Raw genomic sequence first — 19,207 nt, forward strand, 5'->3', positions numbered from 1 at the left:
AAAAATCGTATTCGTAGACAATTCATTGAGGTAATACGTAAGCATTTGGTTTCTCTATAAATCAAACAACATTGTTATTCTTATAGACAAATCTTCAAACATCAAATCCATATATAGTCAATGAAACGCGTAAAATAAGTATGTCCACACCCGGCGGATTTGCTCAGGGGAGTTGATCATGCGTGAATGTTATAATATATACATTATATTTATACATATTCACATACATATTTACATCATTTAATCACAAAAAAAGATCATATATTTTAATCATAAATTTACAAAATATTCATTCGTATTTTCTAAAAATCATACATTCAAATAACATAAAGGATCACCAAAAATGTGTAATTTATTGCCATTTTGTTACTTATCTTATATATTTTAAACAAAATGTAAATAACAAATGCAAATGATTTTATGTATATATTCAGTAACTACTTTTAAAGTTGCAACATAAAAATGAGAGGAAAAAATATGCTTAAAAATATAATATTTATAACAAAGTATGATAATAAAGGTGGGACGAACCCACACAAGACAAAAACAAATTGTAAAAACGAAGTACTTTGATGGAAGCAAGTCTTACTATCATTAAGAAAAGCCTTAATATCCCGAATAACTCCCAAAATGTGCGGTTCTCAAAATAATTATCACCAAATTGTCTCCTAACGTGCAATAAATTGATTAGTTTTGATTTTAATTAATAGAGATATGCATATAAACAATATATCATTTTCCGCTCTTTTCAAATTCTGAATCTGGAAATATTTCTATATACACATGCTATACGGTCACCCACTGGATTGGGTCAGATTGCATGATGACGGTTGTAATACGATTGTTTTCAAACTCGAGTATAGTGGTCAGCAGCCTGTGTATACAAATATCCATTTCCAGGTAATACGTAGTAGACGTGTTTGTTTCAAACACAATTGATTGAACCAGGAATAAACAGCTCACCATAGACGGTAATCAAGATGTATGAAAAGCTATTGTAAGACGTCATCATTTATGTTCTGCCTCCAAAAAATGGATCCAACATTATATTGATGAATATACGATTTATTTATATTCAATAAATCCAATCCACACCAGGTGACAAAAGGCTTGGTTCTTTATAATTTGTCCAGGGACCCGGTTAAAATAACGTGCTGTTCCTTTTGTATCACTCAGCTACTGATCGAATTTTGGTGAGCTGTTGGTCCCGTTAAGGCCAATTTACACACAGGCGAGCGGTTAACCGCGTAGCTTGTCCTACGTAGAATCTGTACTATCATCAGCGGAAACTGCCCATCCGCTCCGAGTTGTGTAAATGATCATAAGGAATAACGTAGATTATATATTCTATTACCGTTATCACTCGTCTGTGTAAATTGGCCTTTAGAATGATCCATGAATTCCTCCACGGGTCATGTGGCAGATGCACGCAGAAGAACACTGTATGATCTCCCGACGTAGGCCAACTCCATAAACTCATGTGCACCGAAAATGACTCATTTTGTCTATCTGCCTTCTATTCAATTCGTTATATTCAACCACCATTATGGATATTATGTTCAGCATTTTACAATTAGATCTACTAATATCTAATTAAGTGTTGTTTTTTAGTCGCATGAAGCTCACTATATCGGTTGGTTGGTCGGTCGGTCGGTTGGTCGGTAAACACTTACTTGAGCACGCGACTGCAGCTATGTATATGGCCTTGTTATTTTACACGTCCAAAGCGCTGCTAATCCATACTCCAAGAGACATTTCTAAACTATTTGACGTTTTATTCTGTTTGTATCATGCTTAAAGGAATCATGTTCATGTGACATCATTTGAACACAGGTTCTGCAATTGCAGTTTTACTTTTAGTAAACAGTGTGATAATCCAATTCGGTATTTGGAATAATAAGAAACATTTTAAACAAAGTGGTTTATTTCAAAAATTGTTTCCTTAAAATATGTAAAACACAAAGAAGAGAATAACTAATGTTAAAGAAACAAACTAATATAATGAAGAGTTGACTTCAAGGTACGGTATTCAACAATCGAAAACACAAGATGTATGTAGATGGATATGAATATGGCAAGACATCTCAAGACGTTTGTCAACCAAACGATTTTCTATAATGCATTAGCACTGATTGGCTAGCTTGTTCCACGTGAATTAAAATCCTTCACAATTCGATACGCTACTAGAACAGGAGGCAGACGATGAACTGTTCGCATCTTACAATCCTCTCCATAATTCACATCAGTACCTTGATTTGACTATTACGTCATGATTTCATCAACTCCTTCAAATCGTTAGGCAAACAAGCGTACGCCTGCTAACGTGATGATAATTTGATAAAGACATCGAACTATGATTGTTCCGCGTTTTCCCGCCCACTTTTTGAAGTTCAATAAAAACATCATTTAAAACGTCTTGTTAGCCAGAACGAGTGGATTCGCAGTTGAGCTAGGTTTAATCGACTTGGAACGATAAAACACGTAAGTTATAATATTCATTTTCTTTCAGCGTAAAAATGTGTATACTGTTAATTTTATATCACCCAATTAATTTAGAATATAATTATAAGAATTAGCACATCATTTTTCATATATTTACTATCAGTTTCTTTTAAAATGTCTTAAAATCTGTTTCCATTTCTTATCTTGAACGTATATTTCAAGTTTGTTATACACAAAACATGAAACAGTCCTACAGTTTAGATTTACTGTATTCTATAGAGTTTTAAGGTAACGTTTATCGTGTTATTTTTCTCTTTGTAAGTCATTCAAATGATTATTGATTTCTTTCAGCCTTAATGTGTTTTATTTTGTTTGGTTGATTATAATAGTTTTTAGTTCAATTATTGCGGTATCGGTAAAATAATTGGAAGCGATTTAAAATATTATTAATTAACTTAGTGCATATTTGGCATATATAAATATTCTGGTTTAGTTTAGTCGGTTGGTATTCAAACAAAACTCGTTAGAAATTATACTTGCCTGCATCGTAATAATATGTTAATGTATTTTATTTCTTTTAGCATCAATGCATTGTATAAGTTATTATTAGTAAGAACACAATACACATTAGCAAAATGTTATCTACTCCAAAATATTGAAAAATTAGTATACGTCTATAATTCAACGTCCGTCCACTTCAAGCGCATTGGTTCACTTTTTTTCTTCTACTTATTCTTTAGTTAATTATTTTGTTACTGTATTCTTGTTGCGTGGAAAAGTACTCAACAAACTCTTCTGCTAAAGATTTATAAAAAAAAATATACAAAAAGAAAATTAAAGATGCCAAGAAGGGTTAACCCTAACCCAAACTTTGAATAGGCCTAAGGTAGGCCTATTTTGTAGTTTGAATAAAAGTACTCACTATTGCAAAAAAAAAAATAAATAATAACAAAATCAATGATTTTGCTTATTTAAATAGTAATAAATTTAGCAAAACAATCATTGAATATTGTTTTCTTTAAACTACGATTTTGTCAGATAACAATTTTTTCAAATCCAATTTTTGTCATATTAAATAACTATGTGACACTAAAATGGCCCATTTAACTAACAAGGTTCTTTCATGAGACAATGTATCTTTAACTTGTTATAACGACAAAAGCATCATCTTAGTAAAATATATTACATTTGTGAATGTGCACGATTTTAATTGAAACAAGAATGGCTTTTAGCAAAATTATGAATCATCGTTAAATAATTAAAAGTGTTTTGTACTTTTTGACAATCAAAAATAATAAATGTGAAGTTCGGACATCAGCGGTAAATGTATCTTTGAATTATGGAAATTGGGTTGAATACCACACTCGCAATCTATGTATTATAGCCAGGAGATATATCGTACATTTCCAAAATGACAAGATATGTACACATAAGAAAGTGTTATTAACATAACATGACTATGTACAACCCGACCGACTATACCATGGTGTACAAACAAACTTATACCAATGTGTACAAACAAACATATACAGTACCATGGTGTACAAACACACTTATACAGTACCATGGTGTACAAACACACTACAGTACCATGGTGTACAAACACACTTATACAGTACCATGGTGTACAACCAAACGTATACAGTACCATGGTGTACAACCAAACTTATACAGTACCATGGTGTACAACCAAACTTATACCATGTTGTATACAACCAAACTTATAACCATGTTGTACAACCAAACTTATAACCATGTTGTACAACCAAACTTATAACCATGTTGTACAACCAGGCTATACCAAACTTATACCTGTTGTACAAACACACTTATATCATGTCGTACAACTAAACTTATATCATGTCGTACAACCAAACTTATATCATGTAATACAACCACACTTTTATCATGTTGTACAACCATAATACCATTATACCATTATCGATTTGAAGCGGGTTTTTCCTTATACTATCCATTGAGATTCACCCACTGTAGCATTTGGTTTTCAGTGATTTGCCTTTTATTTATATCATGTTGACATAAACGGAACTGGACCAATACGATATTTGTCTTATTGTGACGTAAATACATTTGCGTTATCAGTCACTTTTCAGTCAAAAGCTAATTACATCTGAACATTATTAGTAAATGACAACATTTGTCGTAATGGCGTTGTGACTGTCATCTAAAAACATAGTCGAACTAATTGTCAAGTTGTGCTTTGATATGCCACGAGACTTTATAAGAGAATCCGATTTCCTGACTGTGTATTCCTGCTGATATCTGCAATATATTAATGTTAATTCTGATTTTTTTTTTCAATATTGTTAGTGTATGAAAAAAAATTGTATTTAAAAATTAAATATAACATTACATAGCATTTAATGTAATTAGGTTGAATGAATTTCAGATTGATTTAGTGGATCAAGAAATAGGACGCACATGTACATACGGTATTTGTTTTATACTGATACATTAAATAGAAATTGTACTAGTAATATTAGTAGGCCATGCTAATTTGTGATTTATTATATAGATATACAGATTACGTTCTTAATTTTACTTATGTATAATGGTATTTAACAAATTGTAATTAAAAAGTATACTTGAATTAATTTCATTCTACAATAATAATATCTCCATTATCTGTATGCTAATTGAGATTGCTATTTACAGACTGGTTTCTTAATACTTGTTAATTGAATACTAATGGAAATTCAACGAAACCATTAAATTTGTCTAAATGAATATTTCAAACAGAAATATTTTTTTTAAAATTAATAATTTACCATGAACTATTTTTGGCTTGATTATGCATAAAATTGGATGGGTGGTAATAAGTGCAGTATATTTTTCAACGTTAATCCCATGTTATACTTGTGTATATATTAGATTGTACAAGATAGTTTTCCACCCGTGGCTTATATTTGACATCGTTACTAGCATCGAGCTGCCTGAATAAGCAAAAAGTGACCACTGTGAAATGATATACGAGTTTAAAATGATACGCTGTTATCATCATTATTTTATATTAATTTAATCTTGATGAAACTTTTGATATATGAAACGCTATATTTTCGATTAATTATTAATTTATTAAGTCGGAATTGACGCCTACTGTGACAATTAATCTTAAAATCAAATGCATTTGTATAAATTGGAATACAGCAAAGTCATCAGTCCTAGCTTATCGATAATGTAAAAGATTACTTAAATAATACTGGTTATGGGACTCGGAAACTGAGAACTTTACAAGATGATTCCAAGCCTAAGAAAGTCTTGGGCATGGTAATGTAAATAACTGACTGTATTGATTTTAATACCGTTCTCAAATCATTTAAAAAGAATATTAAGGCTCCTTTCCCAAGAATAAAAGACTATACCAGCCGATTCTCGGTACTGTATATATTTCTAAGCATCATAGGAATATTTGGTAATACAACATCACATGTGTTTCACATGTATCTAGAAGTAACCTAACCTTACATGATAAAGGCACCGCATGTTATATCGATGGGATTTTGTAGTAACAAATATGTCTATGATATTTGAATAGATAGAATGTGGAGATACAGCACTGGCAATACTATCAAGTAGAAAGTACAAGCATGTTTAAATCGTATTATATTAAACCGAAGCTCACCGAAGTTCTTTGACTTTCCTGACCCACAGGTCACAGCGAATGTTAAACTATATTACCCTTATCATTACAACTGTGATCCATCACATTTTCAAAAGTAAACATAATTATGATTGGTATATGCATCAGAGGGTATAATTATGGATGATAATAACATGGTATGCACTAAGTTCAAATGTGGTAAAATCCGATATCACAGATACTGCCGATATTGGTAGATGGTGATGGTGTAACCTTTGAAATGTTATTGACCTTGGTGTTATTAAAGATTTGTTGTAGCGTTGTCTTTTAAATAAGTGTAAAATCTTTTTTATGATGTTTTAACATCTCGAATTGATATGACAAACGTCCGAAAGTTTCCATACCATAGGCCAATATGAATATAACTGAAGTTAAATTTTTCAGTTGAAACACAAAATGAGCAATTGAGGATATAAATAAGTTGACATATAAATAGTTGTCGCATGTAAGTATTTAAGATTTTTAAAAACTTATTATAAAATAAACGTGTAATATAATTTTACAACATGCCCTTCTTTTAATAAACTCTGTAAATAATTCTTATCACGGTATAAGATATATTGACGTCTCAGCCAACGTGCGTTGACAAACGTCTAAAAACACACTTCCAGAAGACGGTCAATGTACATTGACCATAACGTTCTATTTGACAACGTACAAACAGTCAAATAAATTAATGAACGTGAAATTTATATTGAATCACTACATCGTAGTGGAACTGTGACGTCCCCAACACAATCGAGAAGACACCAAGTTTCGTCACAGACAAATCGGTTGGAATTTTTGTAAACAAAAATGTAATGTGGTGGTCGAGTAGAGATTAAAATTATTAATTATTTTTTTTGTCTTATGTAGGATCGACCCACTTTTATTTCTTCATCAATAAAATGTTCGTTTACAATGCATTGCACATGAGTAATGTAATGATACAATACAATATAATTGACATTAAGTAACTTTCAGTACAATAATACAATAGTATAAGGAAGAAAAAAAAAATTTCTTCTATGTTATACACTCTTTACACGTTTTTCAATCCTTAACAATGTACGTATAATTTACCACAGAATTCTTTATTTTATAACTCTTTTCATCTCTTTCAGGCAATCAAAAAAAAGTTATATTTTACTTTACCTAAATATCAATTTTATAAACGTTAATTTTATACCTTGCTAAATTGTTACGGTCCATATCTGACCACATTTTTTTTTTGCCTTTTCTTTATTTTATTAAAAACTCACAATTGATTATACCTTCTAACTCCGCAGTGAAAATTATTAATTATTAATCGAAAATTTTAAAGGTGAGGATTGTACGGTCCTAACAGTCAACAAAGCTTTGCTCAGAAGATTATCTTTATTTTTAAATGTCATATGTCGAACTGAACAACACCTTAAACATCAGCGCATCACTAACATGCCATGAAAGGTAATTAACCAAGATCAACAGTGTATACTTTGTAAGTAATTAGAAAAATGAGAGAAATATGATGTTATACTAAATACATATTTCAAATAATATATAATTGCTACATTAGTGATAGCCTCTTCAAGGATTTTACCCATTATCTTAATTACGATCGTTGAGGTTATCTAAGGCTGTCATGCTTCGATTTAATCTGGATCCTTTAGATACATTTTGTGTCTGTGCTCCAATTGCTTTACGACATAGATAGAGTATAACTCAGCGGTGAAGGAAAATTAAAAGTGAGCCTTTGTATGCTCAAGCTATAATGGTCACCCGTATGTATATGAGCCATATATGACTCAAACTGTATATGCCTATCTTTTATTGCTAGAGGCAATCTAATCATGGTTCAATTGGAAAACTTATATAGGTCTGGTTATCGGTAATTTGGAGTATAAGTAAAAAAAAAGCATGATTATTATAATTGTCAAAAGCAAGTCAATACCACATGTCTTTTGTTATTTTATATAGAAGAAGGCGTGTATCATGAATTACGGATATGTTTTATTATTATTATTATTATCAACATGGTTAGACTCTGACATGGTGAGCGTTCGATTACCCATGACATTATGGTAAATCCCTGCGTCGGACTCAATTTTGCTCGAAATTATAGGACCCTAAGTTCTGTATCACATTCATTGTCGTAATCCGTTTTTAGTGCAGACGTTTTGGAAAAATGTCGTAATGCATATCCTAGGTCGAGGCAAATCGAAAGATACGACCGTTAGCTCTCTATTTATAAAACCTGTGTATATAACAAACACGTTTTTTAAATATTAGTATATTACTGTTGTTTACGCCAGAAACATTCTTAACTGTAAATCGGACTTGTTCGCAATCTGTTAAAATGATTTAAATGAAACGCGAGTCAATCGTTTTTGATTAGCAATACGAAGAGCTACATTAATTTAGCCTTTTGTACCGTACACGTATATACATGTTGTCACCGTTGATACTGTTGACGATTCGGCCTATAAAAAAACGCTCAGAAACGAACTTTTTTACTCGATCGACAGCTGCGTAGCCGAGTGGCGCTTTGTGGAACGAAATTTTCCGATTTTATTACGGCAATAAGAATCGTGTTTAATTATTATGAAGTAATTAAACAAATACTATTTCTACATTTTTGTGTAAAAATAGCATTAATTAATCTTCTCCACCCCTCCCATGATTGCATTTCAATAATAGTTATTACCATTGGAATTACACGATTTCAACACGATGATGATCTGACACGTTGTATTACTATCGCTGTATACGATATTTAAGACATACTTATCTGAGACTGATTTAAGTATTAGTACTGATGCTTTCAGCTATCTTGACAGCAGTGCAGTATGTCTTTTTCATTACATGTTTTTATAGATGGCTTTGACCTCGATATATCAACATGTTCATTATATTTTTTTTATTCTAGAGGTAATTAAAGATTAATATTACGAAAATAAAATTAATAATTTCCCAGTAATATAAATGCGTTTATAATAAGGTTTTTATCAAAATTTAATTTAGTTTTGTGACTATTGTTAATATATCACTGACTTGAATTCACTGATATTCAACTATGTAATTATTGCGGTATTACCATTTAAGATACAAAAGTATTGTATAGTTTGTCCAAGCATTGAGGTTTTTAATTATTATACCTCAATGGTCCAAGATACGCTGCTTACCAATAAATAAATAAAAAATTATTCACATACATCTGGGATCTTTATCCATTTTCGTTTACAGTTAATCCAGCTACTGATCATTCCGATTTTATTTTTTTTCTGAATGATGAAAGATAATTCTAAAATTATTTGAACTGGTTCAAGAGTACCACATACTATTGAACATAGTTTAGGTTTTTTTTTTTTTTTATATAATTTTTGGATTTATATTTACACTAAAGAAGTCAGTGACCCTTAGTCTTAGATTGGTTCAACTCCCTAATTATTTTTAAAACTAATCATTTTAATATATGTGTAAAACTTAAAGTTGTATAATTGTATTTTGTATAATATGTTACCAACCCACAATAATACCACTAACGTTCAAAGTATAAATGATGAAATTGAAAATATGTTATACAAATGAAAGAGCTAGTAATCATATTCTACTAGACTTTATAGTTTGTAGACTATTGTGAAAGCATTATTAATAATATAAAATCGAAAGTAATACCGTTGCATACGTACTGAAATTAGTGAATATACTCTTCGATCTATATATCGTAATGCTTCTTATTACTTGAGGCAATGCGATTTATTTTATTGAAATTTTGTTTGGAAAAACTTCGATCGTATATAACATCAATTGGATTTACAGAATTAAAATGTTATTTCTTTCTTATGCTCAGCTAATACTAAATAAAATGAAAATAATAGAATAAAACATGTGTAAAACCGAAATAGCTTTTTAAAAATATTCATAATACCGGTATATTGATGTTGTATGTTATTGTATACACGAATAACGCATGTAAGTAATGATAATTGCAATACAGAATTATTTGGCATTCAACGATAAATAGTGAAATTGAAAATCGCTTCTTTCAATCAGACAATGAATGAAACTAGTGAAACGGAAACTTTTTTGAATAGATATAAAGAGAAAAGCGCACTGCTGACAAACACAGTTCTTATTCATCATCAAAGATACAGTGTTAGACCTACGTTCTGTTTTTCCAATTCCAGCCACTTGCCGATTTCGTATGTAAATAATCGGCAGATAATCTTATAATAAACCCGGCGAATAATGTGTATATGTTCTTTATGTATCTTGTTTATCTATGATTACTTGTTAAGTGCTATGTTTTGTTCAACTTCCATGCATTTATATAATGTATTGCAATAATAAAGTTCAAGTTCAAGTTCGTTGACAATAATTATCCCTACTGTATCTAACTGTACACAGTATCATAGGCAAGTTCCGTGATACACCAGTACATGTTCCCTATGTAACGACTGTATCATAGCCTGGAGCATTAGCATTGCGGAGATACAGCACTCTCTATAATTATTCGAAGCCTAATTTATTTTGCTATTAACGCAATATGAAGATTCTTCTTTAATATAAGTGATAGTGGACCTTTACCGTTTCATGTTTTATTTCAGGCATACACATGAAAAAATGTAGAAGGTAAAATATAAAGCATATTTTTGTTAATGTATCCTAATAAGGGAAATATAAAGATACGTTTTAAACAGCATGTCACGATCGTGAAACATAAACCTGAATCAGGATGGAAGAAAATCAAGGATCCTACTTTTCAAACTTAGCGTACGAACTACAAAAATACTACATTTCACTAAAAAAACATTAATATTCAGAAATCGTTTCGTACATTCAGTTTTGAACAATTCTGAAAATAGAGTTAGCTTGTATTAGTAACTCGTAACGAACAATGCTGTAATGTCACAACTGTAGGCCTATATATTATTTACATTACGTACTTTAATAGAAAAGACCGAAAACCGAATGGAAACAAGCAAGGTGCTGAAAAGGTAGGAAATGGCCGGATGCCAAAAGGTCCACTGTGAAAATGATAAGGTTTGAAAACACTAGTAACGAAAGTCAAGGTGGAAGCGGACTGTAGATCCAGATCTATTTAAATAGATAAAAAAACTATATATAGTTTTACTGATGTTGACAATCCTTCAGGTGAAAGTTTAAATTAAACAACCGTAAGGCGATTTATGTAAGACCTACTGAATTTTTTTTAAATCTTGTAAAATGATTACATCGATATTAATCTCTAGCCCTGACAAGTATGAGACAAGTTCAGATGACATCTACAGAAGAGCACTTTAGAATCTATCATTTCATCTTCTGATATTGATCTATGATAATATAAATATGACTTTATGTAAGTAGAGGTGTAAGTGACCTAAAGCCGAGGAAATGGCAACAATTTACACTCATAAAACTAGCAATATAAAATTACTTAACTTTAAGAGAGCAATTAAAACTCCGGATAAGGTTATCCGTCAAACTACAAATACTACATCAAACTTAGCTGATGAAAAGTATTACAATTAACCAATAATTGAAAACATTCTTAAAACACCGAAATTGATATAATATACTAGTAATTTGTTCACCGTACATCTACCGTTCGGTTCGGTACTATTCTCTATGCCTGCTATACCAAACCAAATATTAAAAAACATTATAGTTGATGATTAATAGTCACAATAGTTGGTGGTTTGAATATTTGTAAACAGCACAGTAAAAGGCAGCATCATAAAATAGTTAATAACTGGTGTAATGGATATTCAAAATGGTTGTAAAGGTAGAAAAAAGCAAAACATCATGCATTTGAAAGTCAAAATGCCATGACTGACTAACCTACGATTAAGCGAACCACATCACACTCACACAACATACATATATTGTATGTAATTCATACGATTTGTAATTAAAATAATGTGTGAAATTTGTCTAAATAAGATTTATTTTTCTGGATGACTGACTCGACTAGAATAATGTATGATTATGCTTATTGATGCTTCCTTTTGTGGGCTACTTAAGATTTTTTTATTTATTTAGCTTGAAATTGTGTGTAAAATATCTGTTAGTAAGTGGAACAAATGTTAAATCACATAACACAAAATCTATTTAAATAAAACCCAGAAAAATAGGTATTGATTAGATCATTGTAATGCGATAAATTATTTCAAACGTGTACAGTTTATCGATGAGGTACTTTAAATATGCCACACATTTATTTAAATTAAAGTATACTGCACGCAAAATACCATAATAAATGTCATTACAACGTTATTAACCATATTGAGGTTCTGTTTATAATAAAAAGTTCATTTTTAAAACATTGCTCATTTCTGACGTGTCAAAAACTGCCATTAGTATTATATCAACATATTTTGACAAGTATTATATTCGCGAGAGACAGAGATAAGTGAGAATGAGTAGATTTTTTTAACGCTGAACAGACAAAGAGATAGGAATTTTTATTTGCCAAAATAAAACAAAAATCTGCTTAACAAGCAGTGAGAGTAAAACCGTAATTGTAAACATTAATGAAAAGTGATTTATGTAATTTGACAAATCGATTCACTAAAAAAGCACAAATCATTGTCCGGTTCTGTTTTGTTAAACAAGTCTTAGAACGTAATGTTTATACTATAATAATAGTGTTTTCCTAATTATAATTGATGATCATAAGAGCCTACTTTTATGCTTTATATTAATGCACTAATTTAATAGTCTATAATTGTTTTTTTATAACTTATTTCAGAATGCCTTCAGTGACGCCAGCTTACTTCACGACAGGTGAACAGGACAACTCCAGTTTCGACTATCAAACTAGTGCAATGTATAGTTACGTAACAGCCCACGACAAAGAACCGTTACCAATTCATACAATATTACTGAAATCAATATCCATAGCAATTCTTATTTTTCTGACAGTGTTTGGAAACACTGTGGTCATTACTATTATAGTCAAGAACAAGCAGCTTCGTGGCACTACTTACTACTATCTTTTGAACCTTGCTGTGGCCGATATCACCATCGCCATTTTCACTGAGTGGACGCTGTTGGTTCACGAACTAAAACGCTACTGGATCTTTGGAGAGTTCATGTGTAAATTTTCCACTGTGTTCCAAGGTATGAATGTATAGTCTAATATGGAGTCTTTGGTTTCCATTATCATATTATTATCATTACACAGTAGGCTTATATAATATATAAGCCTACTGTAGATACAATAATATATTATAAACATGATATTAATCTTCTAAAAATGTAATAGCGTTTCGACGTGTTATGATCATCTAATGAATGTTTAGGTCAAAAAATAATAAGAAAAAAAAAACAAATACCCACATTTTTTGTTCATTAATAATAAAAGACATTGATATGAATAGAGGCAATTAATCTTGTGACATCTTTCAAATTCTTATGAAATTACCATTTGTATTCTGATTTTTAAAGGAATATCGATACACGTCAGCATTCTTACATTGACTATCATCGCAATCGACCGATACTTGGCGATCGTTTTCCCGCTTAAATCACGTGTGACGTCACGGAATGGTGGAGCAGGAATATTCATTCTGGCAGTGTGGTTGACAGCAATTTGTGTGAACATACCTCTACTGCTAAACACGGGTTATCAGGAATGGACATATCCTGATGGACATTACAGAGCATACTGTTTCGAGGAATGGTCTAATCCTAAATTACCCGCTATTTACACAACAGTCTTATTTGTGGTCATCTATATTGCCCCAATGAGTTTGATGATTTTCGTTTATCTGACGATTGCAACAAAACTACTGGTCTCACGTGCTCCGGGTGAGAGGATTGAGTCTACTGTATCGAGCCAAGAACGAACAAAACGAAAGGTGACGATCATTTTTTTAATTTACCGTGAGCTGTATTGTATTTAAATACTTAACACCATCAACATTTTTAGCTTTTACAAGAGAACATATACCTATTTATACCTAATTCAATTAATCAAAGTTGTTTCTCCATTGAGTGAGTACTCGCATGTCAATGTCAATTAAAAATTTTGCCAAAATGTCTGCGTCACAGGATTTCTTGAAATCGTGAACTAAATCATTTTACATCTTTAGGTGCTGAAGATGTTGGTAGTTGTGGTATGTTCGTTTTCATTCTGTTGGCTGCCTTACAACGTCGTATACATGTATATGTCATGGAACATAGACGTAAGTTGAATGGCGATTTATCTTCAATACAAAGGCTATCCGCGCAAAGAGATAAGTGCTTCGATTTAGAAATTTAACAAAATCACCCTATTGGTGGTGCCACACACTAATCGCATTTTACACGGATGGCGTCTCATAAAATTTACCTTTTTCTAACTCATCGCAGTAAACACGCGTGGTCATGTTCTTGCAGTTTTATTTATTGTTTCCCAACCAAATTTCAACTTCTCTCATTATTTTGTTTGCTTGTTTGTCCCGGCCTTTGTAGCATCCAATTAGTTTCTACTTCATAACTCGGCAACATGTTATGTTCTTTCTTGCCGTGATTTTCAGAATAAAGCATTTTATCCAAACCATTAAGTCTATGATTGTGTTTGTTGTTGTTATTTGTTGTGTTGTTGTCTTCTCTGCCTTTATGCACACCCTGTGGATGCACAATACTATTTTTTTGACAAAAAGTCCGAAACGACGGCCTGTAATTTAAAAGAACTTCACCCTTATTCTCCTAAAACGCTAATCGTCGTTAGACATTGCGCGTCTCACTTGTGTTCGCCACTCATTACGTTTTTGAGCAAGCATGGGATTGTGTATAGGTCCGCGTGTGAAAAGTTCTGTTTCCTTTTTTATGTTTGCCATCCATGTTGTTTTTGGTCTTCCTTTTGGTTTTTTGGTCTTTCTCTGAGCCTCTCCGAGTGCGATCTTAGCTGGTGTGTTTTCATTTAAACGGAGCAGGTGACCATACCATGTCAGCCTTCTTTTCTTTACGTTCTTACTCCACTCAATTTCTCCTGTTCTTTTGTACAAATCTTCATTTTTTATTTTCTCCGGCCACCTTATACCTATTATTCTCTTTAGGAATTTTCTTTGAAAGACATCGATTTCGCTTTTTAGTGATGCTGTCATTGTCCACAGTTCACAATTATACAGAAAGATGCTTGTAATGTATACGTTGAAGACTCTCATTTTCAGATTTATTGTTATTTTTCTATTTTGGAGTATGTGATTTATCTTGCTGAAAGCTGCTAATGCGAGACATTTTCTGTTATTAACATCCTCTCTGGGTCCCAATTTACTTCCAAGGAATTTGCAGTTTCGCCAGTCTTCATTTCCTTTCCTTTTTATTTTAAAATCTTCGGTTTTTGACGCTTATTAGTTTCCAGTAATTGTAAACAAACCTTTTGATGAAAGTAAATGTTAGGTTATATAACAATTTATGTTTTCTGTTTTCAGTATGAGCCAGACAACAGAATATTGTTTGCCTGTCTGTGGCTGGGCTACGCAAACAGTGCACTCAACCCGTTCATTTACTGCGGATTCAATGAAAACTTTCGTCAAGGTTTTCTACAGATTCTAACATGCAACTCAAAAAAGTATATAAGGGTCAACAAAGAGCAATACAGCAAAAAGACGTACCCAAGTCACACAGACAAGACAATTATCGAGCAAGGTATCTGATAGGATCAGCTGAAAGAGTAGGCCTACTTTTTAAAATGCATACACCTTTACCCGATGAAGTACAAGGCACAAAATGCGCAGCTGTTTAGGTGCTTTTGAAGTAATCTACGTCGCTCAAGCTGCAAATTACGACAGTACCATTACGCAATCCTTATCATCTTGTAATGGTAAGTGCAGAGTATGGCGTGTTTCATGAACGTCACAGTTGATAGAAAGACGTCATGAAAATTGGACCTTTAATGTTAAAGTGTGCTAAGTTGTGATGTCACAAATATACACACACACACACACACCAGATGTCCTGTCTGCTGCTCTTGTAACGACAGTGAGTTCATTACACAATCATGGTATACTATATTAACATCAGGCCGAAGTATTTTGATCACGACACTTAATAAACAATGATTTTAATTTTCAACGAAAAAGAAATCAAATACATACAAAATATAACACGCAAGTTCTTTTTTTTAATATCATACTTGTGAATAATACTTTTAGATTTGTTTACAAGTTAGAAAGAAACACCGTGCTATAGTGCTAGTTTTGTATTCGTGTGAAATAGGCCTATACTTACACAAAAGATGGAGCTTATAACCGGGTTTGTAATTTATTATTCTAAATGTAAGATTTCTATAAAAAAAAAAAATAGAAGCATTGATCCAGGAGCAAAATATTTGACACGACAGGACACTGACTATGAAACCTTACTTTGACATATTTGGTGATTTTTCTAATTACAATATAGAAACGGTTACCAAATTTATTACGGTATAAATGTTAACAAATAACATTACTTTGGCCTGAAATACCAAAGATAAAATAGACACGATACATGACCCCACGCCAACAGCAGACGATAGGCCTAATATTCAATTTCGTTTATTAGTATTATTATTATATTATTAAAATATCGAAATTACTGAAAGGGAAATTTGCATAACATCAATCAATGACTTTTAAAAAATATATTGAAATATGTTTCTTCGTTCATTTCGTAATCCTATCTTATGCCAAATGTGAAGAAATAAGACAATTTAATCTGATTGACTTAATTAACGTTTGACTGTAATATATATATATATATATATATATATATATATATATATATAAACACAATAGGCAAAGAACATTAATTCTAAACCGCCCGGTGATATACTGAAATTTAATTAATTAATTTGAAACGATAAAGATGAGGAAATCTGTGAGAATGAGAAAAAGTCGCCCCAACCGAGACTCGAACTCGGACCGCCTGCTTGATATGCAGATGTCCTAACCATTAGACCACTGGGGCTTTCATGGTATTGTTCGAACTCGATTGGACTGTTTGTTGTTTAATGTGTATTGAAATATAGATTGTAAAAAGTAAAACATGTAGTCTATTTATGTAAATAATTGAGAGTATTTAAATGTCATTGACATTTTCGACTCCGAAACTGAAATTCAAAACCTGGAATATTTATTAGAAGAATAATAAACCTGTACTTGATTCACTGTTTATTCGTTATTGGTTATGTTAATTAAAACAAAGTATAAATCTTGAAAGAATTTCATTTAGCTTCGATTTTGTATAGATGACAAATTTCGTTTTTGTAAAAGCACAAGTTAACGGAGTACTTACTCGAACGTTTCGATCTCTATCAGAGATCCTTCTCAACAGACTCCGGAGTGTTAATGCAGCTTGGTCATTCTTGACGTCATCTGTTGATGACGTCGTACGCCTCCGGTTGTAGGTTGTAGGTCTATACAAAATCGAAGCTAAATGAAATTCTTTCAAGATTTAAGAGAAAAATATGGTCAAGAAACCATCAACATCGTACGCAAACAGGAAAATATCGCGAAGAAAATTTCACGGCAGAGAAATCACCGGGTATTCTCCCTTCATTGTAAGCGGTTGGACATTACCCCTTCGAGCCTGAAATTATATCGACCGATCAAATCGTCTAAAGCAGAGGAAATAATAAAACATGCAGAAAGACAGCTTTTACGCGAGAGAATAAGAATCACCACCAACAAAATCACACAGTTAGAAGGCAAAAAGAGAGATTTAAATGAGGAAATCGTATCGCTAATTCCCAACGGAGGGGACATCACCAATGTATGTAATCACGTAAACAAAGTGTGTGAAGCGGAATTCTTAAAATGCCGATCACGACAACAAAACAAACTGTTGTGGTGGAAAAACAAAGCAGAAAACGCAGCTAGAGATTTACATCAAGAACAGGATTTATCCGGTAAGATCTTAAGAGAAAAATGGGTGGTAAATCTGTCTAGTAAGTTGGTTAGTGAGGACGAAATATCAGCATTACAAAGGGGATTGAACTATGCGGCGAGCCCACGATCCATGCCCATTGACGATCTCATAGTAGCGGCTGAAAAAGCGGCTGATCTCGTCCCCCTGGAAGAACAAGACACCGTTCGCAGTAAAATTGTAGCTATTGTAAAATCTACCACTCTACCACCTTCAAATTTAACCCCCAAAGAACGAAAGGCCATAAACAACTTGAAGAAAGATAAATCTATTCTTATTCTCCCAGCGGATAAAGGTAGATCTACTGTCATCCTAAATACTAATGATTACAAAGATAAAGTGGGAACCATGGTGAGCGACACTAATGTTTACGAACTGCTAAAACGTAATCCAACACAAAACTATAAACGAAAAGTGGTCAACATCATAGGCAGGTTGTTCAAAGAAAAGAAAATCAACTACAGAGAGAAAGAATGGCTGTTTCCCACGGCTGAAATTGTACCTAGGTCGTATTGTCTTCCGAAGATACATAAACCAAATCGGCCATTAAGACCTATAGTAGATAACATCAACACCGTTTTTTACACCGTTGCACAATTCCTCACCAAAATCCTGGGTCCACTTGTCGGAAACACAGAACATTATGTAACTTACTCAGGAGAGTTGGCGAGTGAACTAAAAGAAATAATAGTCAAACCAAGTGAAACATTTGTCTCGTTTGACGTAGTATGTCTGTTTACAAAAACACCAGTAGAAGAGGCCCTCAAAGTTGTCGAAAATCGCCTAACAACAGATCCGACACTTCTGGATAGAACTAAACTACATGTGACAGACATAATGGAGCTCCTACGGTTTAATTGTGAACAAAACCTATTTCTCGTTCAATGGTAACATTTATAGGCAAATACAAGGCATTGCTATGGGAAGCCCAATAAGTCCTATACAGTCGGAGAGCCGCGTTGGGAAATATGACCGTTATCGCGAAATTTTCGACTTCGCATGACGTCATTAATTTTAGAAGCCCTCTCTCGGCACAGAGGCATCAACGTTTCGCGCGAAAACATTAGCATAAAGTATACGTCATTTTATAGCTGTTTAATAAACATTAATAGGCGAAAAATTAACCATATATGGTAAGATCAGTTCCTTATATGTTTAAGATGTCGCAGGTCACCTAATTTTCGGAATAATTTGTTGGATTTGTTGTCAGTGACAGTTTCTTTCCAAAGTTCGTGTGCAGCCGTCAAAGCT

General features: G+C 32.4%; 2 protein-coding genes across 5 annotated transcripts; both read left to right on the forward strand.

Annotated features, from left to right (window-relative positions):
• Positions 1-2,419: 2,419 nt before the first annotated feature.
• LOC140051233 (neuropeptide FF receptor 2-like) lies at positions 2,420-16,771 on the forward strand. Of its 4 annotated transcripts, XR_011845495.1 has the most exons (6): positions 2,420-2,481; positions 12,816-13,186; positions 13,514-13,926; positions 14,161-14,253; positions 15,484-15,875; positions 16,207-16,771. XR_011845495.1 is itself a non-coding variant. In XM_072096371.1 (5 exons), the coding sequence occupies exons 2-5, from the start codon at positions 12,817-12,819 to the stop codon at positions 15,706-15,708; spliced, it is 1,101 nt and encodes a 366-aa protein (XP_071952472.1). In that variant the 5' UTR covers positions 2,420-2,481; position 12,816; the 3' UTR covers positions 15,709-16,771. The 4 variants fall into 4 exon arrangements, 3 of the variants coding, with proteins under 3 accessions (XP_071952472.1, XP_071952474.1, XP_071952473.1); XM_072096371.1 differs by having other exon boundaries at positions 15,484-16,771; XM_072096373.1 differs by lacking the exon at positions 14,161-14,253 and having other exon boundaries at positions 15,484-16,771.
• A 696-nt stretch (positions 16,772-17,467) lies between these two features.
• On the forward strand, positions 17,468-18,847 carry LOC140052452 (uncharacterized). Its single transcript, XM_072098064.1, has one exon. The coding sequence runs from the start codon at positions 17,468-17,470 to the stop codon at positions 18,845-18,847; it is 1,380 nt and encodes a 459-aa protein (XP_071954165.1).
• The last annotated feature ends 360 nt before the right edge of the window (positions 18,848-19,207 follow it).

Source organism: Antedon mediterranea, chromosome 6 (genome assembly GCF_964355755.1).
Source record: "Antedon mediterranea chromosome 6, ecAntMedi1.1, whole genome shotgun sequence".
In the NCBI taxonomy this organism is placed as follows: Eukaryota; Metazoa; Echinodermata; class Crinoidea; order Comatulida; family Antedonidae; genus Antedon; species Antedon mediterranea.